Source organism: Theropithecus gelada, chromosome 14, assembly GCF_003255815.1.
Source record: "Theropithecus gelada isolate Dixy chromosome 14, Tgel_1.0, whole genome shotgun sequence".
NCBI lineage: Eukaryota > Metazoa > Chordata > Mammalia > Primates > Cercopithecidae > Theropithecus > Theropithecus gelada.
The window spans coordinates 57477587-57495351 of NC_037682.1; the positions used below are offsets into that span (position 1 = coordinate 57477587).

At 54.7% G+C, this 17765-nt stretch overlaps 2 protein-coding genes across 4 annotated transcripts in view; one reads left to right on the forward strand and one right to left on the reverse strand.

Annotated features, from left to right (window-relative positions):
* The window catches only part of RIC3 (RIC3 acetylcholine receptor chaperone), a 71095-nt gene extending 68434 nt beyond the window's left edge, over positions 1-2661 (forward strand). The window contains exon 10 of the transcript XR_003115650.1: positions 1476-2661. The gene's annotated coding sequence lies outside the window, so the exon portion shown is untranslated. The remainder of the gene's footprint in view (positions 1-1475) is intronic.
* The window catches only part of TUB (tubby bipartite transcription factor), an 85156-nt gene that overhangs the window by 6195 nt on the left and 61196 nt on the right, over positions 1-17765 (reverse strand). For 2 of the 3 annotated variants that reach the window (XM_025357132.1, XM_025357131.1), the window contains 4 exons: positions 6234-6285; positions 5664-5826; positions 1446-1589; positions 1-168 (listed from right to left, as the gene is read on the reverse strand). In XM_025357132.1, the coding sequence (XP_025212917.1) occupies positions 1-168; positions 1446-1589; positions 5664-5826; positions 6234-6285 (527 nt within the window). Of the gene's footprint in view, positions 169-1445; positions 1590-5663; positions 5827-6233; positions 6286-14332; positions 14439-17765 lie in introns of those variants that run through there. The other variant, XM_025357133.1, reaches the window with a different exon arrangement.

Genomic DNA, 17765 nt, shown 5'->3' on the forward strand with positions numbered 1-17765 from the left:
CCTTCCTCTGCATCGTGGCACGGAGATCCTGCCCACTGGGCCGTTCGCCCCCACCAGCTGCCGTCTCCCCTGCGTCCTGGGCGTGGTCTGACTGGCCCACAGTCAGGATCTGCACTGGGCCTTGGGCCTCAGACTTGTCTTCTGCCAGTGTTGCTGGCCCGCTGGTGCCTGCAGGCCACAGATACTCCTGAGTTACATCCAGGAGGAGGAGAGGAGGGCCTGGATTCTCAGACGTCCATGAAGGGGATGAGGGAAGAGTGGGGAGACCCTCTGCAAAACTTTATTTACAAGACTTTTATAAAACTAATGATTGAGGCAACCTGTTAACAACTGGTAAGCTACTAAGGGATGTGGGCTTCATTTCTTCTGCTCTTCCCCCAAGTTAATTGCCGAGGGTTGGTTTACAATACCTCGCATCCTTAAAGCAGATGGCAGCCATCTACAAAACCAACTGCACAGTGGAAAAAACAAGATGGAGAACAAGGATTGATCCAGACCACAGCCAAGGCCAGTAATCACTCATGGACACGGCCAGCTACAAGTGATCAATGCTGGTGTTTTCTTTCACAAATATACACACATACACACATGCAGTAACTCACATACATCATTAGAAGCATGGGCCCCTTGAAAAAGATTGCAATTGGCATACACTTGCCTTCCCAAGTGGAGCACCTCCCATCCCACGTCAGCCTTCCTACCTCTTACCACAGAGCTTCAGTAACAGAAGCAAGGCCTGACCCATACAGGTGGCAACCACCCTGCCCGCCTGCTGAGCTATGCCCAGAGTGCTTGGTCAGCTCCAGAAGCCCATGGCCCCTGACACATCACTGTCCAACCAAGATGCGGTGGCCTGGAAACCACTGTCCATGAACAAAAGTTGAGGAAATGGGGTGTGTAGCCAAGAGACAGGACCTGGGGCAGGTGCCACCATCACTGTCCTTAATCTTTAGGGGTCTTTTCTGGAGAAAGAGGAGCAGAGGGAACAGGCTGGTCTGTGGTCCAGAGGATGGAACCTGGACTACAGTCAAGGGAAGTCCACATTATATGAAGAGCTGACAGCGAGGGCTGCACAAGGATGGGGCAAGCTGCCTAGGAAGCAGCACCCACTGCAGTGAGTGTCCTAGTCCAGGCTGGCTGAGATCCTCCTTGAGGGGTCGTGATAAAGGGTGCTCAGGCCAAGGTAGCTGAGGTGGGGGACGGTGGTTCTGAGCTTCACTTCCTGGCGGTGTGGTGGGCATGCCCACCCCCAGAGGCAGCCCGGGTACCTCCCAAGCTAGGTGAGGCCTGTGAGCCACCTGGTGGGGGTGCCCCGAGTGGCAGTCTGTGTCTTCCCTGAGGCTGTTCATCCTATCCCTCCCCTCCAAGTCAGGAGGACAAACCTTCCCCAGCCCTACAGGGGAGTCCAGGCCTGCTGGGGAGGGCTTTAGAGAATGCAAGCTGACCTTTGTGCTTTCCCTTCTTCTCCTTCCTAGCGGCGCCACCCTGGCCCCCTGCTGTGGCTGCTGCCTTGGTTCTCTTGGCTGAAGCTGGTGCTGTTGGGCGTGTGGCTCCCAGCTGCACACTGGCGAGTGAGTCGGCCTCTTGAACTGCTCAGGAAACATCCCCAGACGGAGAAAGAGAAACAGGCACTGGGTGAGACCGGAGCTCCCACCTGAACACAGTCCCCAGCACAGCATTTTCAACCACACCCTGAGTCCCACCAGGGCCCCTGTACCACTTCCACAGCCCACAGAATCAGGCCCACTCACCTCTACTAGGCAAAGATTCCAGGGCAGGCCCAGCTGGAAGGAGGCAGCACCCCCAGTCCAGTGTGATCAAGTCAACAGCCAGACCAACACCTGTGATCAGCCAACAAACTAAGCACTCAAAGTTCTGGGCCACCGAACCGTACTGAGCCTGAACAGAGGCAGGGAGAATGTCCAAGAAGATATGGCCTCTGAAGATGGTGAAGGAGGAACAAAGGCTGCATCTTCTGGAAGAGACCACAACCAGGGCAAGCACTCCAGGGAGCCTATGAGGGGGCTCTGCAGGGATGAGCCCATGGGAGGCTGGGGTATAGGAGTGCTCAGAACAACTCTGGGATACAAGAAGCTACAAGCACCAACAGTGAGGTCTCAGAAGGGTTCCTGCTGGTGGCCTCCAAATTCTCCATACTGTAGAATCCCAATCTGCTCAAAATCCTTGAATGGTTTCTGATTGCTCTTAAGATGAAGACCGACATTCTCTCCCTTCCCCTAGGTCTAAACACATACTCCCCACCTCTGAAGCACCAAGAGTTGCAGCCACACCAGGCTGGTCTGGTGCCTCACATGCACGGCACTCCCTTTTGCCACAGGGCCCTTGCTCCTGCTGCCTGCACTGCCTTCCCCCTCACCCCCCTCAGTGATCAGCTCCCATTCATCCTGCAGATTTCAGCTTGGATGTCACCTCCCGAGGGAAGCTGTGCCTGCCTCCCTAGTCAGCGCAGGTGTTATCATCTATTCACAGAATTTGGCTTCCTTCCACAAAGCACACCCATGACGGTCTGTTTAACATTGTCTCTCCACCTAGACTGTAAGGTCCATGAAAGCAGGGACCACACCCATTTGTGCTCACTCGGGACCTACAGCCTCTAATCCAGAACCTGACACAAACCTCAATAAATATTTAAGAAATGAATGGGCCGGGCGCGGTGGCTCAAGCCTGTAATCCCAGCACTTTGGGAGGCCGAGACGGGCGGATCACGAGGTCAGGAGATCGAGACCATCCTGGCTAACATGGTGAAACCCCGTCTCTACTAAAAAATACAAAAAACTAGCCGGGCGAGGTGGCGGGCGCCTGTAGTCCCAGCTACTTGGGAGGCTGAGGCAGGAGGATGGCATAAACCTGGGAGGCAGAGCTTGCAGTGAGCTGAGATCTGGCCACTGCACTCCAGCCTGGGCGACAGAGCGAGACTCCATCTCAAAAAAAAAAAAAAAAAAGAAATGAATGAATGTGTAACATGAATGAGTATACCCAGCAGGTCAAAAACCAGGATGAACTGTGAGCTCTGATGTATATCAAACTCCCTCCTTTTCCTCTTGGAATGATCCCCTGTATTTGACGCCTGTAGCCAGCAGAGGGCAGAGAGGGAGGCAGCTAATGCTGTAGGTGGGTGGGAGTGGCCTTCGAAACACCAGTTCCCGGGTAGGCCACCCACATGTGCAGCAGCCTCCCAAGAGCTTTGTCCACCATTTGGACCTGGACAAAGACTGGGCCCCCAGAGAAGCAGTAGGCACCTCCCAGAAGTCAAATGTCACATGTTCAAATGTCCTCTGTGAAAAAGGTGGAGGCCCAGCCCAGTCTGGCATGTCAGCAGGGAATAGCAATCAGCTGATTTTGGACTTTGGAACACACCATGGCTCCTTCGAGTACTAAAGCCCTAAGACAGAGAACTCTCCCCATTTTATAAGGGAGGAAACAGATCCAGAGAGGGTAAACGGCGTGTCCCAGTCACAAGCAAGCAGGTAACTGGTAGGGGCACAACCAGAAACTATCTTTTTCTCTTTTTTTTCTTGCTGGATTGCAGTGGCACGATCATAGCTTACTGCAGTCTCGAACTCCTGGGCTCAAGTGATCCTCCTACGTAGCTGGGAATACAGGCGCATGCCACCACACCCTGCTAATTTTTTTTTTAAAGATGGGTCTCACTATGTTACCCAGGCTGGTCCTGAACTTCTGCCCTCAAGTGATCCTCCTGCCTTGGCCTCCCAAAGTGTTGGGATTACAGGCGTTGAGCCACCTGGCACAGAAACTGTCTTTTGACTTCAGTCCTGCACTTATGCCAGAGGTGCTACTTGTACCACAGTCTTTCTGATGACCTGGCATCATCTGGAACACAGCTGACAAGAAATACTTGCCAAAATGACTGCACATCAATGACCTCTCATGATGTTGGCCTCTGGCACAAATTGGCAGGGCCCACAATCCTGGGTGCAGGCCCCCATTCTATATGCAGCCTCACTCACCCAGCTGCCAGGCTTGGCAGAGCTGGGGCTGTGATGCCACACAGCCACAGGCCACGTGCCATGTGACCCAGAACAGTGGCCGCCTTCCTGGCAGGGTACCACTACCACCCTTGAGATGGCATTCACAAAGGAAGTGGAGGAGGTGGCTGCCAGCAAAGGGTGGGGCCAGCTCTGTGAGGACCAGCTGGGGCTGCCTCTGAGACAGCTGGGCTGAGGTCCCTGTTCCCCTTTTCTGAAGGCCTCTCAAGTAGAGTACAGACATAGCAGGTATAGTCAGGGTGCTGAACTGACACACACACGGGAATTAGCATGAAGGAGCTTTTCATCAGGGAGGCAACACAATATGGAGGAGAGACCATTTGGCGTCTGTTAGGTCTGGGTTCAAAGTCTAGCCCTGCTGCTCACTAGCAGAGTACTATGAGCAGGTCACTGAGCCCCTCAGAGCTCACGTCCTTACTGATTATGTGTGGATAATGCGTTCCTGTGAGGATGAAATGAGATAATGCAGGTAAAGCCTCTAGCACTGTACTTAGCCACCGGCAGATGCACAGCCAGCCTTTATTAGAAGAAACAGAGTGGGCTTCCTCGGAGGATACACGTGCACAGAGAAGACCGAGCCTGTATGATGTGCCCAGCCACAAAATGGGCACCAGGCAAATGAGACTCAACTGCTGCCCTCCAACATGCAAAGGGCTCAGGGAGCTATGGGTCAGTGGAACCCAGAGAAGAACCTGGAACACTTCGAGGCAGGGTATGGGGCCAGCAGTTAGATGAAAAAGCCCTGAGGTGAGGCAACTACCAGTAATTCGATGTATCTGGAGGCTCCAGGTCATAAAGAAGCCACTGAAGGAGGGGAGCACCATGACTGCTAAGGTTCTTCCTAACCGCAAAAAGCCAGATGCCTGCAACCTTCTTAGAATTACTATTTGGTGAAGTAGCAGCCTGGATTAGTAGTACCAGCAGGGGGCAGTGGAGACTGAGTCTGAGTCCTCCTTTTAAGCTCAGAGAGCCCAACCCTCAGTCTGGCCTAGCCTACTCTTAACCTAACCCAAGCAGGAAGGAGGGTCCTGAGAGCAGAGATGTGCTGAAGCCATTCTCTCTCCAGGATGAGCTGCAGAGAATTTCTCCCATCTGGGCTCTGCCGAGACCTGGCACATTTAAGGATGGGAGCTGGAGGCTCCAGGTCACTACAGCTCTTAAGGAGTTGTGAGCCAGAGACAGGGATCTGCAAGTCAGAAGCCAGGCAGACACAGTGCAGAGAGGGAAGGAAACAGGTGTTTGTGCTGAGACACTGGTTGGTATGGGGCAGGACAGTGAGATGCATTCCTCTCAGGATGCAGAATACTGGTGGAGCAGGTCATCTACTCTTAGAAGCTGCCTCCTGCACTCACTGAAATGCTCCAGATCAAAACTTGGACTTCTGAACTCCTGGCTTCATAAAAGGTTTAGCCTTCTGGCCTCAGCGCCTGATGCAGGAGGTGACAGCTGGAGCATATGCAGGTGCCCAAAGCTACAGGTCCACCTTCCCTCTGCCCTCCCTACTCAGCTGTCTGCCTGGGCTAGAAGCCACACACAGCCTGGGCATCCCCCATCAGGTCCAGCCCCACACGGTGGGCAGGAAGTGAGGGGCTCCCCGAAGCAGTGACAGGATGTGGGGCGGCAGGCAAGGTATACCTTGGTAGCTGGTGCTGCCACTGCTGCTGAGGTAGGACTCCACCAGGGGGGCTTGCTCCTCCGACTGCCGGGCCCGCCGGCTCCGGGGCCGCCCATCTGCATTGGCCTGCACCATCAGGGGCTCCTGGCGCTTCTTCTTCTGCTTCTGCTCCAGCAGGGCCCGCTATGGAGGCAGAGAGCTTGGCTGACCCACTGCCTCCACCAGGAAGGAAGGGCTCCCAGTTCTCAGTGGGTCCACAGCCCACCTTGGGCCAAGGCCCCATGTCCTTGGAACCCCAAGACTTGGGGTCCAGGAAAAGGAGGCAAAACAGGGTCCAGGTGGCTGCCTTGACAGGATCACAGCACAGGCAGCTCTCCAACTGCAGTCACCCAGCTGCCTGAGGGGTAGAAGCCCATGTGCCGTGCAGGGTTAGTGCTGAGCTGGGAGAGAGTGCACCTCTCTTCTTCCACATGGGAATCCCATTCCCCAGTCAGATGGGATCATCCAGGGAAGATGGACAGCCCTGCCCCTCTGCCCTTGGAGATCCCAGCCCAGACTCTTCCCTTCCACCCAGCCCCAGGCCTACTCACCTGCCGATCAAGCTTCTGCTGCCTCAGGTTTCTGCCCTCATCATCTAAGACACTGCAGAGCGAAAGAGGGGTTTTCAGGGCTTGCCCATGAGGTGCCAGGATATATCCCAGAGCCCAACCCCAGCATATCTGGGCTCTTTAAACCCATCCCATCATGGCTTCTGGGACTCAGTGAGCCCACATGGTAGAAGGAGGAAGGGTGGAGCCTGCCATCTTGAAACCAGCTTGAACCAAAAGGGCTTGAGCTGCCACTTTGGAATCCTGCTAGAACCCCTGTTTCCCCAAGCACACCCCAGTAAGTACTGGATGAGACCCTCCCCTCAGATCCCTGAGCAGGGCCAAGCCTGACTGAGATCCAGGAAAACTATCCAGAGGCATCCCAGCAACAAGCCAGGTCCAAGGCCAGGCTTCAGACAAACCCAGGGGGCTGCTCCCTCCGGCTGCCTACTGGGATCTCACCAGCCCCAGCCTTTCCCCTCCTTTCCACCATTCTAGAGGAGGCTGCGGTCCTCTGGGACAGACCCTTTCCCCATCCATTCAAAGCAAACTCCTAGCTTTCCAAGTGGGCAGAATAGAGTGCTGACTTTGTCTACTCCCCTTCCCCACTTAAAGAGGGCAGAGGGTCTTCCTTCTCATTTGAGAGAATGAAGCTAAGAGACTAACCAGTCCCTCAGTGTACAGGGCTTGGGCCACACAGAGTTGTCTGCAGGGTGGACACAACACATCAACGTACAGCCCAGCAACCAGCCACCAGGTCCTTCCCAGGCTGTAGACATGGCACAGGCAGCCCGGGGGACATCAAATCCTTGAGCCCCACAAGTCTTGGGACAGGGAGCCTCATCTCACCCAGACTGGCCGTGCCTCTGAGGAAGTCAGGGCACAAGTAGGGAGCTGGTAACTCAAACCACTTGGCTTTTGGCTAGCCAGAGACACATGCATGAGACCTAGGCCCAAATGCTACAAAGGCCAAGGTGTGGGCAGCTGCATGGGGTGAGGTTGGAGCCTGAGGATCTGAGCTCTGGGAAGCCCCAGGCGGCCCTGGCCCAGTTATTCTGAAGCTGCCCCTGAACCATACTGTGTGCGGGTACCTGCACAGGCATGCCCGAGTGCATTAGGTTTGTGCGAGGCCATAAGGAAGTGTGTGAATATCTCGTGTGTGTGCACACATGCATGCAGACACCTGTGAAGAAGTGGGTGTGCTTGTGTGAAGGTGAGTGCAGTGTGCGTGTAAGGGTGAAACATGAGGTCACATCACCCTGAGGACAAAGTGAAGTCACTTTCACCTCCTCCTGATGGCTAGCCCTTTCTAGCTGGAACATTCATTGACCTACATGAGCCTTAAATTACTTACATCTCCAAGGGAGCCAGTCAGAGGGTAGAAGGAAGCCCCCATATCACAGACTGCCCACCGCCCACCACCTTGACCACCATCTATGAGGACTATGCATGTTTTTAACTAGAAGCTGTCCTGCCTACTTGACAGCTGGGAAGGCCTTTCCTGGTACCCACGGGCTGCTCTGCATGCCTGAGGAACCCCAACTGTGATTTGGGGCTGTGCAGAACAGCCTCATTCACCAAACCCTCAGCTGCCAGAGCACAGGAGAAAACACTGCTCAAGAGCCATACTTCCAGGCCTCGGTCTTCCTGAAACAGCCCATCTGCCTAAGAGGGCACAGCTGCATTTGGGGCTCCCCGAAGGCATTGCCAGGACCACAGGATGCAACCAGGTCTCTAAATATTCCTGCTGGCTGAAAGGGTGGGCATCCCATCGCAGAAGGCACGCACCCAGGCTGGAGGACTGCAGTGAAGACTTCTGAAGAAAGGGTTCAGGACCAGGGCACAAAATGCCTCAGGGCCCTGCCAGGCCTGAGAGGCTACAACCCTCCCCTGTCTCTACAGCTCAAGCCAACAACCTGACTGAATAAGCAAAGTCAAAGCATTTGCCCACAGATGGACTTGAAAGGGTCAGACCCGGACACCAGTGTCCCCCATGGTCAGCCACACGCGCAGTGCATACGCATCACAACTTTCAGCACACACATGAAAAATGCAGTCTAAGCTCTGTACAATGGCCCCTGGCTGACAGAAGCAACAGGATCTTGAATCTAACTGTGCTCCACTTGCCAAGCTCTGTGCCTGGGCACAGGGCAGCTATAAACCCCACTGTCATGAGCCAGTGGCCTGGCCCCTGTGCAACCTCCACAAGACAGTGCTGGCTTCCCTTTGTGCCAGCAGGAGGGGCCATTTCACAGCTTTCTAGGTAGTCGCAAGCCACTCACACTTTCAGAGGGCAGGGACGGGGCAGTCACCTGGGCCATCCCCAGCCCTGGGCTTGGCTGAGCAAGACAAAGAAGATGCCTTCCATGGTGCTGACGCTCACATCGAGAGTCATTTAGAAAAGGGGACATCCAGCTGAGAGGTGAGACTCACATCAGCAATGCCACCTCCGGAAATGCTGGGTCACAGCAGCTGCTCAATGACAAAAGGTATTTGCAGCTATAGTGGCCTCACTGCCCAGCGCCTTCTAATGCTCTCATCCATGCATGGGGCACGTTTCCCTACCATAGGCCCCCGTCCCCTGCCATGGACTACGCACAGTTATGCCGGAGGCAGGAGGCTGCTTTCCATGAAAACATTCCTTTCTCCTCCTCTGCCCCTACCTCCATTTCCTGATGGGGGAGAATGATAAAGAGCCACAGGCTTCGGTAACACTGATTACTAGGTAAGATTACACGTAGAAAGGACTTAACCACTGGCCTTCAGAGAAAGATGGATGAACACAAGGGTTAGGCTTCTGAAAAGAAGTTCCAGAAACAGATATCCCCGAAGTACCTAGAGAGCCGCCTACCACCTCACCCACCGGCAGGCATTTGCAAGCACACAGAAGGAAAGGAGCATGCACAGCTGGGAGGCGGCCACTGGGGAGAAGCCACCTGTGCCTGGCTGAGCAAGACCCAGCTAGGAGGGTCTACACTAAATTCACTAAAATGGGGAGGCTCTGACAGTGGGCACGACTCCTGGTAAAGCAGTGTTTCTAGAAGAGCCGCAAGGGGACGAGGTGGACCACGATTACCTAGCAGTGACGAGCTTGTACCAGGTGGGTGTTCCTAGTGGACAAGTGCGCAGCAACTCCCCCTGGTGAATAACAAAGAATCCCCAGCCAACAGCAGCTGTTGTGGAGACCAAGGGCAACCATGATGGCTGTCTCCAGGAAGAGCAGAACCAAAAGCTCCCCTGGCTTCCTCAGCAGGCCCAGTTCCCTTCTCCACCCCCACCCAGATGGCCCTTCCTCCTCATCTCCACCCCAGCACCATTCCTAAGGCATCTTCCTTTCTCACCGATACTTCCCCAGCCTGCCTGTTTCTGATGGGCACTGTTCTAGCTGCACTAAACCATAACCACACAAGGAGACAGTAATGGCTTTTTAATGACTTCAGCTCCAATTATGGAATAACTGCCAAGCCCAGGCTGCCAGCTGCAGCCCCGCCAGGAGACTCAGACGGGAGACAGGGCGCTGATGGATAGGTCTTTCAGCTGACCCTGGAGGCTCCTCCATCACCGGCGCCTCCTGCTGGGGGCCTGAACAGGGAGGCTCAGAAAAGCCACTGGCTCAGAAGGGTCAGAGAAACCCAGGCTTCAGCGTCCACAAATCCATCCGCTCTGGCCAGCACCAAGAAGACAGCAGCTTCACCTCTGAGGGAGCCCGCCCCTCTACATCCACTCACTTCCCCCAAGGCACCCCACAGATATCGGAGCAGTCAACCACGATTGACAACAGGGGGCAGGGACACAAGGACAATTCTGTGCCCTGGAAAAGCACACACGGCCAACATCCTCTAGCCTGTTTCCCTCCCTCTCTTCGTAGACTCTACCTTACAGGCTCCAGCTACTCCACCAGCGCTAACCAGAGGCCCAAGGGTCAGGGAATCTAGGGACAGACCCAACCCTCTGGACACACTTCCCATGTTCACTTCACCCTCCCCTCTTCCTGCCCTCATTCTTTCCCCTCAGTCACAGTGGAAGCTACCGCTGCTGGACCCAGGAAATCAGAGATGTGGGCTGTCAGGAGAGGAAAGGCCGCCAGGGCAGCTGGCTGCAACCCTGTGCCCAATGCCGGATCCTCGGAAAGTCCAGATCTGTGGCTTCTGTTGCCTGGCAACTTACTGGGATACAGTGGGAACCAGCGTGGCTCCAGAAGGGAGAGGACCACACTGCTCACAGGAGTTCCAGCCTCCCAAGATGCACCATCTCTATTCCAGCCAGCAGTTCCCAAATTTACCAGGTGCATTCAAACTGCTGGAGGGACTAAGCCCTGACTCGGTCATTCAGAACTGCTGAGCAACATCCCCCAGAATCAACCCACTCCTCTCTCTCTTTGTAAAAGCAAGTGCCATGGATGATTCTAATGCTCAGCCATGCAAATGCGACCATGAGCCACAGCTGGTGATCTCTAAAGAACAAGAAAATCAGGGAGTTGTTATAAGACTGTCGCCAGAAGTGAAGTGGTGGGTCCAAGTGCCCAGGGCACTTCGGAGGCCGAACCTAGCAGCAGAACTGAAGGAGTCAGGAGTCCCATTACTCCCTAGAAAACAAAGTGAGGAAGTGGTGGGAGGATCCTAACAAGGGCCAGGAGGAGGGGAAACCCAGAGACTTGCTTAGGTTCAACCTAAGGAAGAACTTAAAAGTCACAGCCATCTGATCGGAGGCCGTGTGGCAGGGATGCCATAGGGAGCATCCACACTGAGAACTAAATGACCTGTAAGGGCTCTTCCAGCCTGAGATTCTCTTTCTGTGACCTACAGTGTGCTTTTCAAGCAGTGCTACAGGAGGCCCCATGGTGGTGCCAGAGTACTGTATCCCTCAGGTGTGCTTTGAACCCAGGTATGGGGCTGGGAAAGCCAAGGAAGCCCTAGAGGCTATCCGGGGATGCCACTTTGATTCAAAGAAGTGGACGTCTTGTCTGTGCTGCAGACACAACCAGGAACCTGATAAGTTCCCTGCTCTCAATTAGTTCGTGATCAAGTGAGAGAAACACCAGGCAATGGCCTCAGGACCATGAAGACAAGGGCACCGAGGACAGGGCCACCCCAATCGCACCCAGCATGGTCCTCCACTATGCCGTGGGCCTTAGTCCTTCCTGACTCTCGCCACTCCACTTCCAACTTATCAAAGGCTGTCAATGTACTAAGGGCATTTAATATTCCTCAAGAACACAGGTAAAGAGAAACTGGCAGAATTAGAAATTATTAGTACTAATAGAAAGAAACAAAAGAAAAAAATTCCAATTGTTAAACTTTATAAACTCAATGGCTCCCTTTGAAGTCAGAATGTGAGATTAATCCATGATCATTATACACTGAGCCAAAATTACCCATAAGAAGATTATCACCAACTATCATTTCTCTAAAGAAAATAAGCTGGGCCCAGGGAATGCAAGGTGTAACCATTAGAGAGGGAGTAAAACCCTCACCAGCAGAACTAGCAAGAAGCCAGCCAACACCTCTCTCCCAAAACCAAACGCCACATACCAGTTCTGACATGCTGTGACATTAGGGAAACCTCACATCAGTCAAATCACATGCGTGCCACTCCCTGCCCCCACTCCCATCTGCAAGTAAAATGCTTTGTCTGTCTTCTGCCCCAGTTTTCTCTGTGATCAGACAGCATGTGGCTTTGACTGCAATCAGCAGCCCAGTTAATGCAAGAAGCAATTTGAATCTCCTCCTCTCAGCCCAAGTCTCTCATTTCGGAAGTCTACACCCCAAGTCCAGTGCTTTCCCACACTCAGTGTGTGCCCAGAAAGAACCCAGCAGGGCAGGGGGGATCCTGGCAACTGTTGACATAGCCTGCCTCCAGCTACACACCGCCCCCTCTACAATAGAACGAGGAGACGGGGTGACAGGCATGGGGAAAGCAAGCAGCGCAGGGCTATAAGGGTGTCGAGATGCTCCTTGGGGCCAGGCTTCCAGGGAGGCAGAATTCTATGCTTCAGGGCTGAGTCTGCGGCCCAGGAAAGGAATTGGAGGCATGGGGGTAGAGGGGAGACAGTAGTTGGACCTAGGCTGGGGCAAGTGCCAAATCACTCCTTGAAGGATGCCAGGGCCCTAGGCACTTGCTAGAACAGTCATTTCCTAAGACAATTCTACCTTCCTGGGCCACCTTTCCCAGGAATAGGCTTAAGCCATTCCGTTTGAGGCAGATTTTCTCTAAGACCCCTGCACACTCTCTACAAGTTGCTTTAGTCCCTGGCTCCCTGGGAGAAGCTTCCTAGAACCATGTCTTGGCCTGGCCCACCTCCAGTTTGCCAGATCCTAAATACGCCATCATCTCCACAGTCACAAGTGTTGCCCCTCCCACCCTCCTCAGTCCATGGCCACGACCCCGCCATCTGGACCCCCACACACAGGTACTGCCACAGCACCGGAGTCCACTCAGCCCACAGGCCCTGCCCAGGCACCTCTGCCGCGTGGCTAGAAAAGGTTGATGACACTCTGTGGGGTTGCACTGTCTTCTAGAAGGTCCTCAGCCCACATGTGCCAAGAAAGGCCAGGATCCTCCAGAAACTACCTGTGCCCCAGCATGGAAGTCTGTCCGGGGCAGCAGCTCTCCTGAGTTTGCGCAGCCCCAGTCCCTGGTTCCATGATGGAAACAGCTCCCTGATCCGTGTGAGACTGAAGTGTGACTACATGTGTCTGCAGGAGATCCTATGGGTGACTTGCATGTGGGCACGTGTGTGTGTTGCTGGTGGTGGTGGGGAGAAACACAAAATAACCTGGAAACCCCTGAATCCCCCACAGGAGCTGAGATTAGAGGTAAAAATTCTCAAGAGAAACCCTGAGTTCCCAAGCCACGTGCCTGTTTTCAGAAGGATCTGCTTTTAACAAGCCTTGGGCGGTTTCAGCTAGTTTCTATTTGGGACGCTGTCTGGACAGACTCAGAGAAGAGCCCTGTCAGAACTATTTTCTGTCAGTGACTGGTATGAGGCTCTAACAGAGAGCAGGCTGTGTTACAAGGCAGGTCCTGAGGATCTGATCCTACCGTCCGCTAGCACGTGCACCTGGGTCCCCAATAACACAGTAGGCCTTAGGAGTTCAGCACCCTTTTTACACACGTCCCTCTAGGAGGCCTAGAGACAGCCCCGTAGCCCATGGCAACCAAGGAGCCAATGGGTGGCCAAGAATCTGGCGCTACCATGGCGATGAGCTCCTTTCCCTGGTAATAGAGAGAATGGAGTAGAGCGGATAGGGAAAGGCCTGCACCTGTGAGGGCCCCCAGAGACCACCTTCCTGCCCCCTTCCCACGCAAGTGGGAAAGTCCAGTCATCCTTGAGATAGACCACAGTGCCTGGCAGCAAAGAATGATGGGCTTCCCTGCATGTGCCTGGATTCTTGAGTGCTTTTGTGCATGTGAGGGCAGTTCTATGTACTGTGAGCTGGTGTGTGCCTGCTAGCAAGTAGATTATTCAGTGTCTGAAAAGGACTGAGTAGCACTTGTGAGTGAGAAGCAGGTGTCAGTTATTCTCCAGATACAGCAGGTGGACACGCACAGATATGCAGGCATGTGTCTTTGTGAGCCCAAGAATTCTTGTGTGTAGAATATACGGGTGCATGTCCATATGACCACTGGTGTGGTCTTGGTTCAGAATAACTGTCTTCACGGATCCATGCTTTGAGAGTGTGAACCGACCAGCAGCAGCGTCTTTGGCCCAAAGCTCGGACGTCCTGTGGGTGCATGCGTGCAGATGTATGAGCGTGTGCGCGCACCCAACACAGGCGTGTGACTGGGGTGCTGGGCCTAGGAGGGGGCTCAGAGCAGTGTGGGCTCCCTCCGCAGGCGGCCACATGGTGCTGCCTGACCCAACAAGGCCCACACAGGCCCCTTCCAGCAACCCTGGAAGATAAGCGGGTGGAGCGGGGCAGGCGGGATCAGTCCACAGGGGCCCTCAAAGTTGAGGGAGGAAAGACCAGCGACTCCAACCCGCGCCCCAGTGCTGGGATAGGTGGGGAGGGCAGCGGTGCCCTGCGCCCCGGCCGCGTATCCCGGGCCAGCTCACGTCCCGAGTCGGGGGTGGTGGGCGCCCCAGCCCGGCGCCCGCGTACCTGTAGGGAATCCAGTCGGAATGCGGCTTGGAAGTCATGTCTCTCGGGGGCGGGGCGGTGGCTGCGGCTCTGGAGGCCGGGGCCCGGTGGGGCCGGCGCGGGGGCCCTGCTCAGCTCCCGGGCCGCCCCGGGCCGCATCCTCCCGGGCCGGGGCGTTGGGCCCCGCCGAGGCCCGCGCTGCAAGCCAGGGCCCGGGCTGCTGGCTCTGCGAGCGGCTGCCTGCGCGGCGCGGCGAGATGGGCGAAGCGGCGGGAGTGCGCGGGGCGTGCGCGCGCGTGGAGGCGGGGAGGCCAACCGCACTGTCCCGCGCCCCTCTGGCGCCAAGGCGGGAGCACTGCTTGGCAGCGACCGACCGCCCGCCCCTTCTCCCTCGCCCCGCCCCGCCCTCGGAGACCCCACCCCCCGGCCGGCTCTGGGCCTGCGGAGCGGCCTTGCCCCCTCCCGCGAAATCGCCGCGATCCACGCACCGTGCACGTGACCGCGCCAGCGCCCACCTTCGGCTAACGGCGGCGCTGCAGCCAGTCCCCAGGCCTCCCAGCCTCAGTTTCGTCTTCTGTGAAACGGGGATCATTCGAACACCTCCCTATGTACCTGCCCTACCTATCTCCGCTATGGGATGGGAAACCAATGCGCGGATTTGGTGGGGACAGGGACCCGGCCCGGGGCGGGGATGGAGGAGGAATCCAGTCGTGCAGGAAGAGGCGGGGACCCTCCGGGCCGAAGCGTGGAGGTTGACCTTCCCCCACCCCCACCTCCGAGTTCCCACACCCGCGCCTGGGTAACCCTCTGTCTTTGGGTTAAGGAGGTGTTTCCTCAGCAGCGGCTCCCTCCCATCTAAGCTATAGCGTCAAGGGAAGGGGAGCATTTACTTTCTATTGCATTCCCAGCCCTTGCAAATTTCTAATATGAAATCTCCACGGTAGCCTTGAGAGACAAACACCTTATCCCTATAACCCAGAGAATAGGAATGCTGAGATGCCCAAGGCCGTAAAGCTAGGAAGTGGTGGAGCTGAAACTGTTCTGTGATCTGTGTACTCCAAAGCCCTTCCTAGGGGGCGCAGTTAACCGGAGGCAAAAACCTCTACAAAGATCATCTGAAAGTCTCTGCGCGCTGAGGAAGTCCTGGCTGTGACTGGGACCAGCTTGAATGCAAGGCATGGCACACTGAGAAGGTAGAGGACCCACAGCAGGGCGAGCGGAAGCAAGGAGCAGCAGGTTGAAGGGTCACCAGGGCCTGCGTGTGGAGCAGGTGATCAGGGAGAGGTCTGCGGAGGGGCACAGCTCCCATACGCCCCATGGGCGTCCTCATGTGCATCCTGGATTCTGCCCCACCATCTGCGCCATAAGAGTGTTGTGCGGGGATCTTCTGATGATGAACAGGCGGTCAGGACTGCCCCGCAGAGAATGTGAGAACAACCAAGTGGGTTGAGCGAGGGGGCTCATCCTGCTGCCCTGGGGCCACAGCCAGACCCCCACCCCAGGACTCTCCCAGCCCTTCAGCCTTGCCTTCTCTTGCCCAAAATAATTATAAAACACGGCCGGGCGCAGTGACTCACGCCTGTAATCCCAGCACTTTGGGAGGTCGAGGCGGGCGGATCACGAGGTCAGGAGATGGAGACCACGGTGAAACCCTGTCTCTACTAAAACTACAAAAAATTAGCTGGGCGTGGTGGCGGGCACCTGTAGTCCCAGCTACTGGGGAGGCTGAGCCAAGAGAATGGCGTGAACCCAGAAGGCAGAGCTTGCAGTGAGCCAAGATCGCACCACTGCACTCCAGCTTGGGCGACAGAGCGAGGCTCCGTCTCAAAAAAAAAAAAAAAAAAAAAAAAAATATATATATATATAAACACAGTAACCACTATATTTGGATTTGCTGGGCGTCAGGAGCTATGTTAGGTGCTACATACATATTATAATTCGTTTAATCCTCACAGCCACCCTAGAAGGTAGGCACCATTATCATACCCATTTTACAGCAAAGGAACTGAGTTACAGAGAAGGCAAGGATCTTGCCCAAAGTCACACAGCTGGTCAATGATGAAGCTAGCATTCACACACAAAAGGTCTAGGTCTACAGCACTTACCCTCAATCTCCTTTCGGCCTATCACAGTTCATGCAGTGTACACACACACATACCCCTACACACATGCACACACACACCTACACACATGCATGCGCATGCGCACACACACACACACACACACACACACACACACAGCCTCTCTCTCCAGGCTTCTGGAGCTCAGGACAAGTCAGACCCATCTCTGTCTGGCACAACATTGATGCTGTCTGAACACTGTGACCTTTGATTATTTATCATTTATCAACTTCCAAGAGCTACCACTGTCACTGGGGACAGACAGCAGACAAAATAAAACACCTGGGAGTGGGGTGCAGAATGCAGAAAGCAGGGTTGTTTTGTTGCCTGCTGGGTCGCTTGGCCTGGACTTTGTTGGCCTCCCAGGAAGGGCAGCAGAGATTGGTCCCTACCCTGGAGACCGCAATGGAGCAGCAAAGCATTGCCCAGAGGCCTCTGTTCTTCAGGACAGAACCTTGCCTCGAGATCAGAAGCTTTGACCCCTGGAGGCCCCGCCCTCCAGGCCACTTCTTCCTGAGTTGCAATTAGTAGCTACCATGTCAGAGACAACTAGAGTCTAAAAGACTTTCCCTTCAAGAATTTGAAGCTGTTTTCCTGCCTTTATTCCCAAATTACCTGACACCTTAAAGCAATCAGAATTAAGTTGGAAGGTCTCAGGAGCCTGGAGTAATTGAATCTATTAAATAGACAGTTTAGGCTCTGTCCTAAGGGAGCAAAATCTGGAGGCAGAGTGAGGTGCAGAAATAAGATGGCTTTCCAAGTGTCTTTCTGCAGAAGTCACATATGTACATGGGATGTGGGGGAACTGTGGGACTAAGCGCCAGTGTATGCATGAGTGTGAGTGTGTGTACATGTGAGGGAGCTGAGTGCCATTGCACACAGTATGTGTGAGTGTGTATGTGTGTGCATTTGCATGTGTGTGCATGGGATATGGGGGAGCCAGTGGGACTGAGTGCCAGTGTATACATGAATATGAGTATGTATGTGTGTGCATGTGTGTATGCACATAGGTTGTGTGAAAGCCAGTGGGACTGTGTGCCAGTGTATGCATGAATGTGTGTGCATGGGAAGTTGGGGGCAGTGGGACTGTTTCAGTGTATGCAGAAGTGTGTGTATGTGTGTGGAGATGGCTCTGCAGTCTGAACAGCACTGCACAAGAACATTTGTTGGATGGTACGCGTGCAAGGGAATGATGTGTGTGCTTCTTCCAGTTCTATGGAGTGCATGAGTGTTAACATTCAACTCAGAATGCATGATGGGTTTTTCCACTCAAATGGCTTCCGTGGTTGACATTTTAAGTTTATGCCCTTGGCTTCTATCCAAAAGCTACTCCA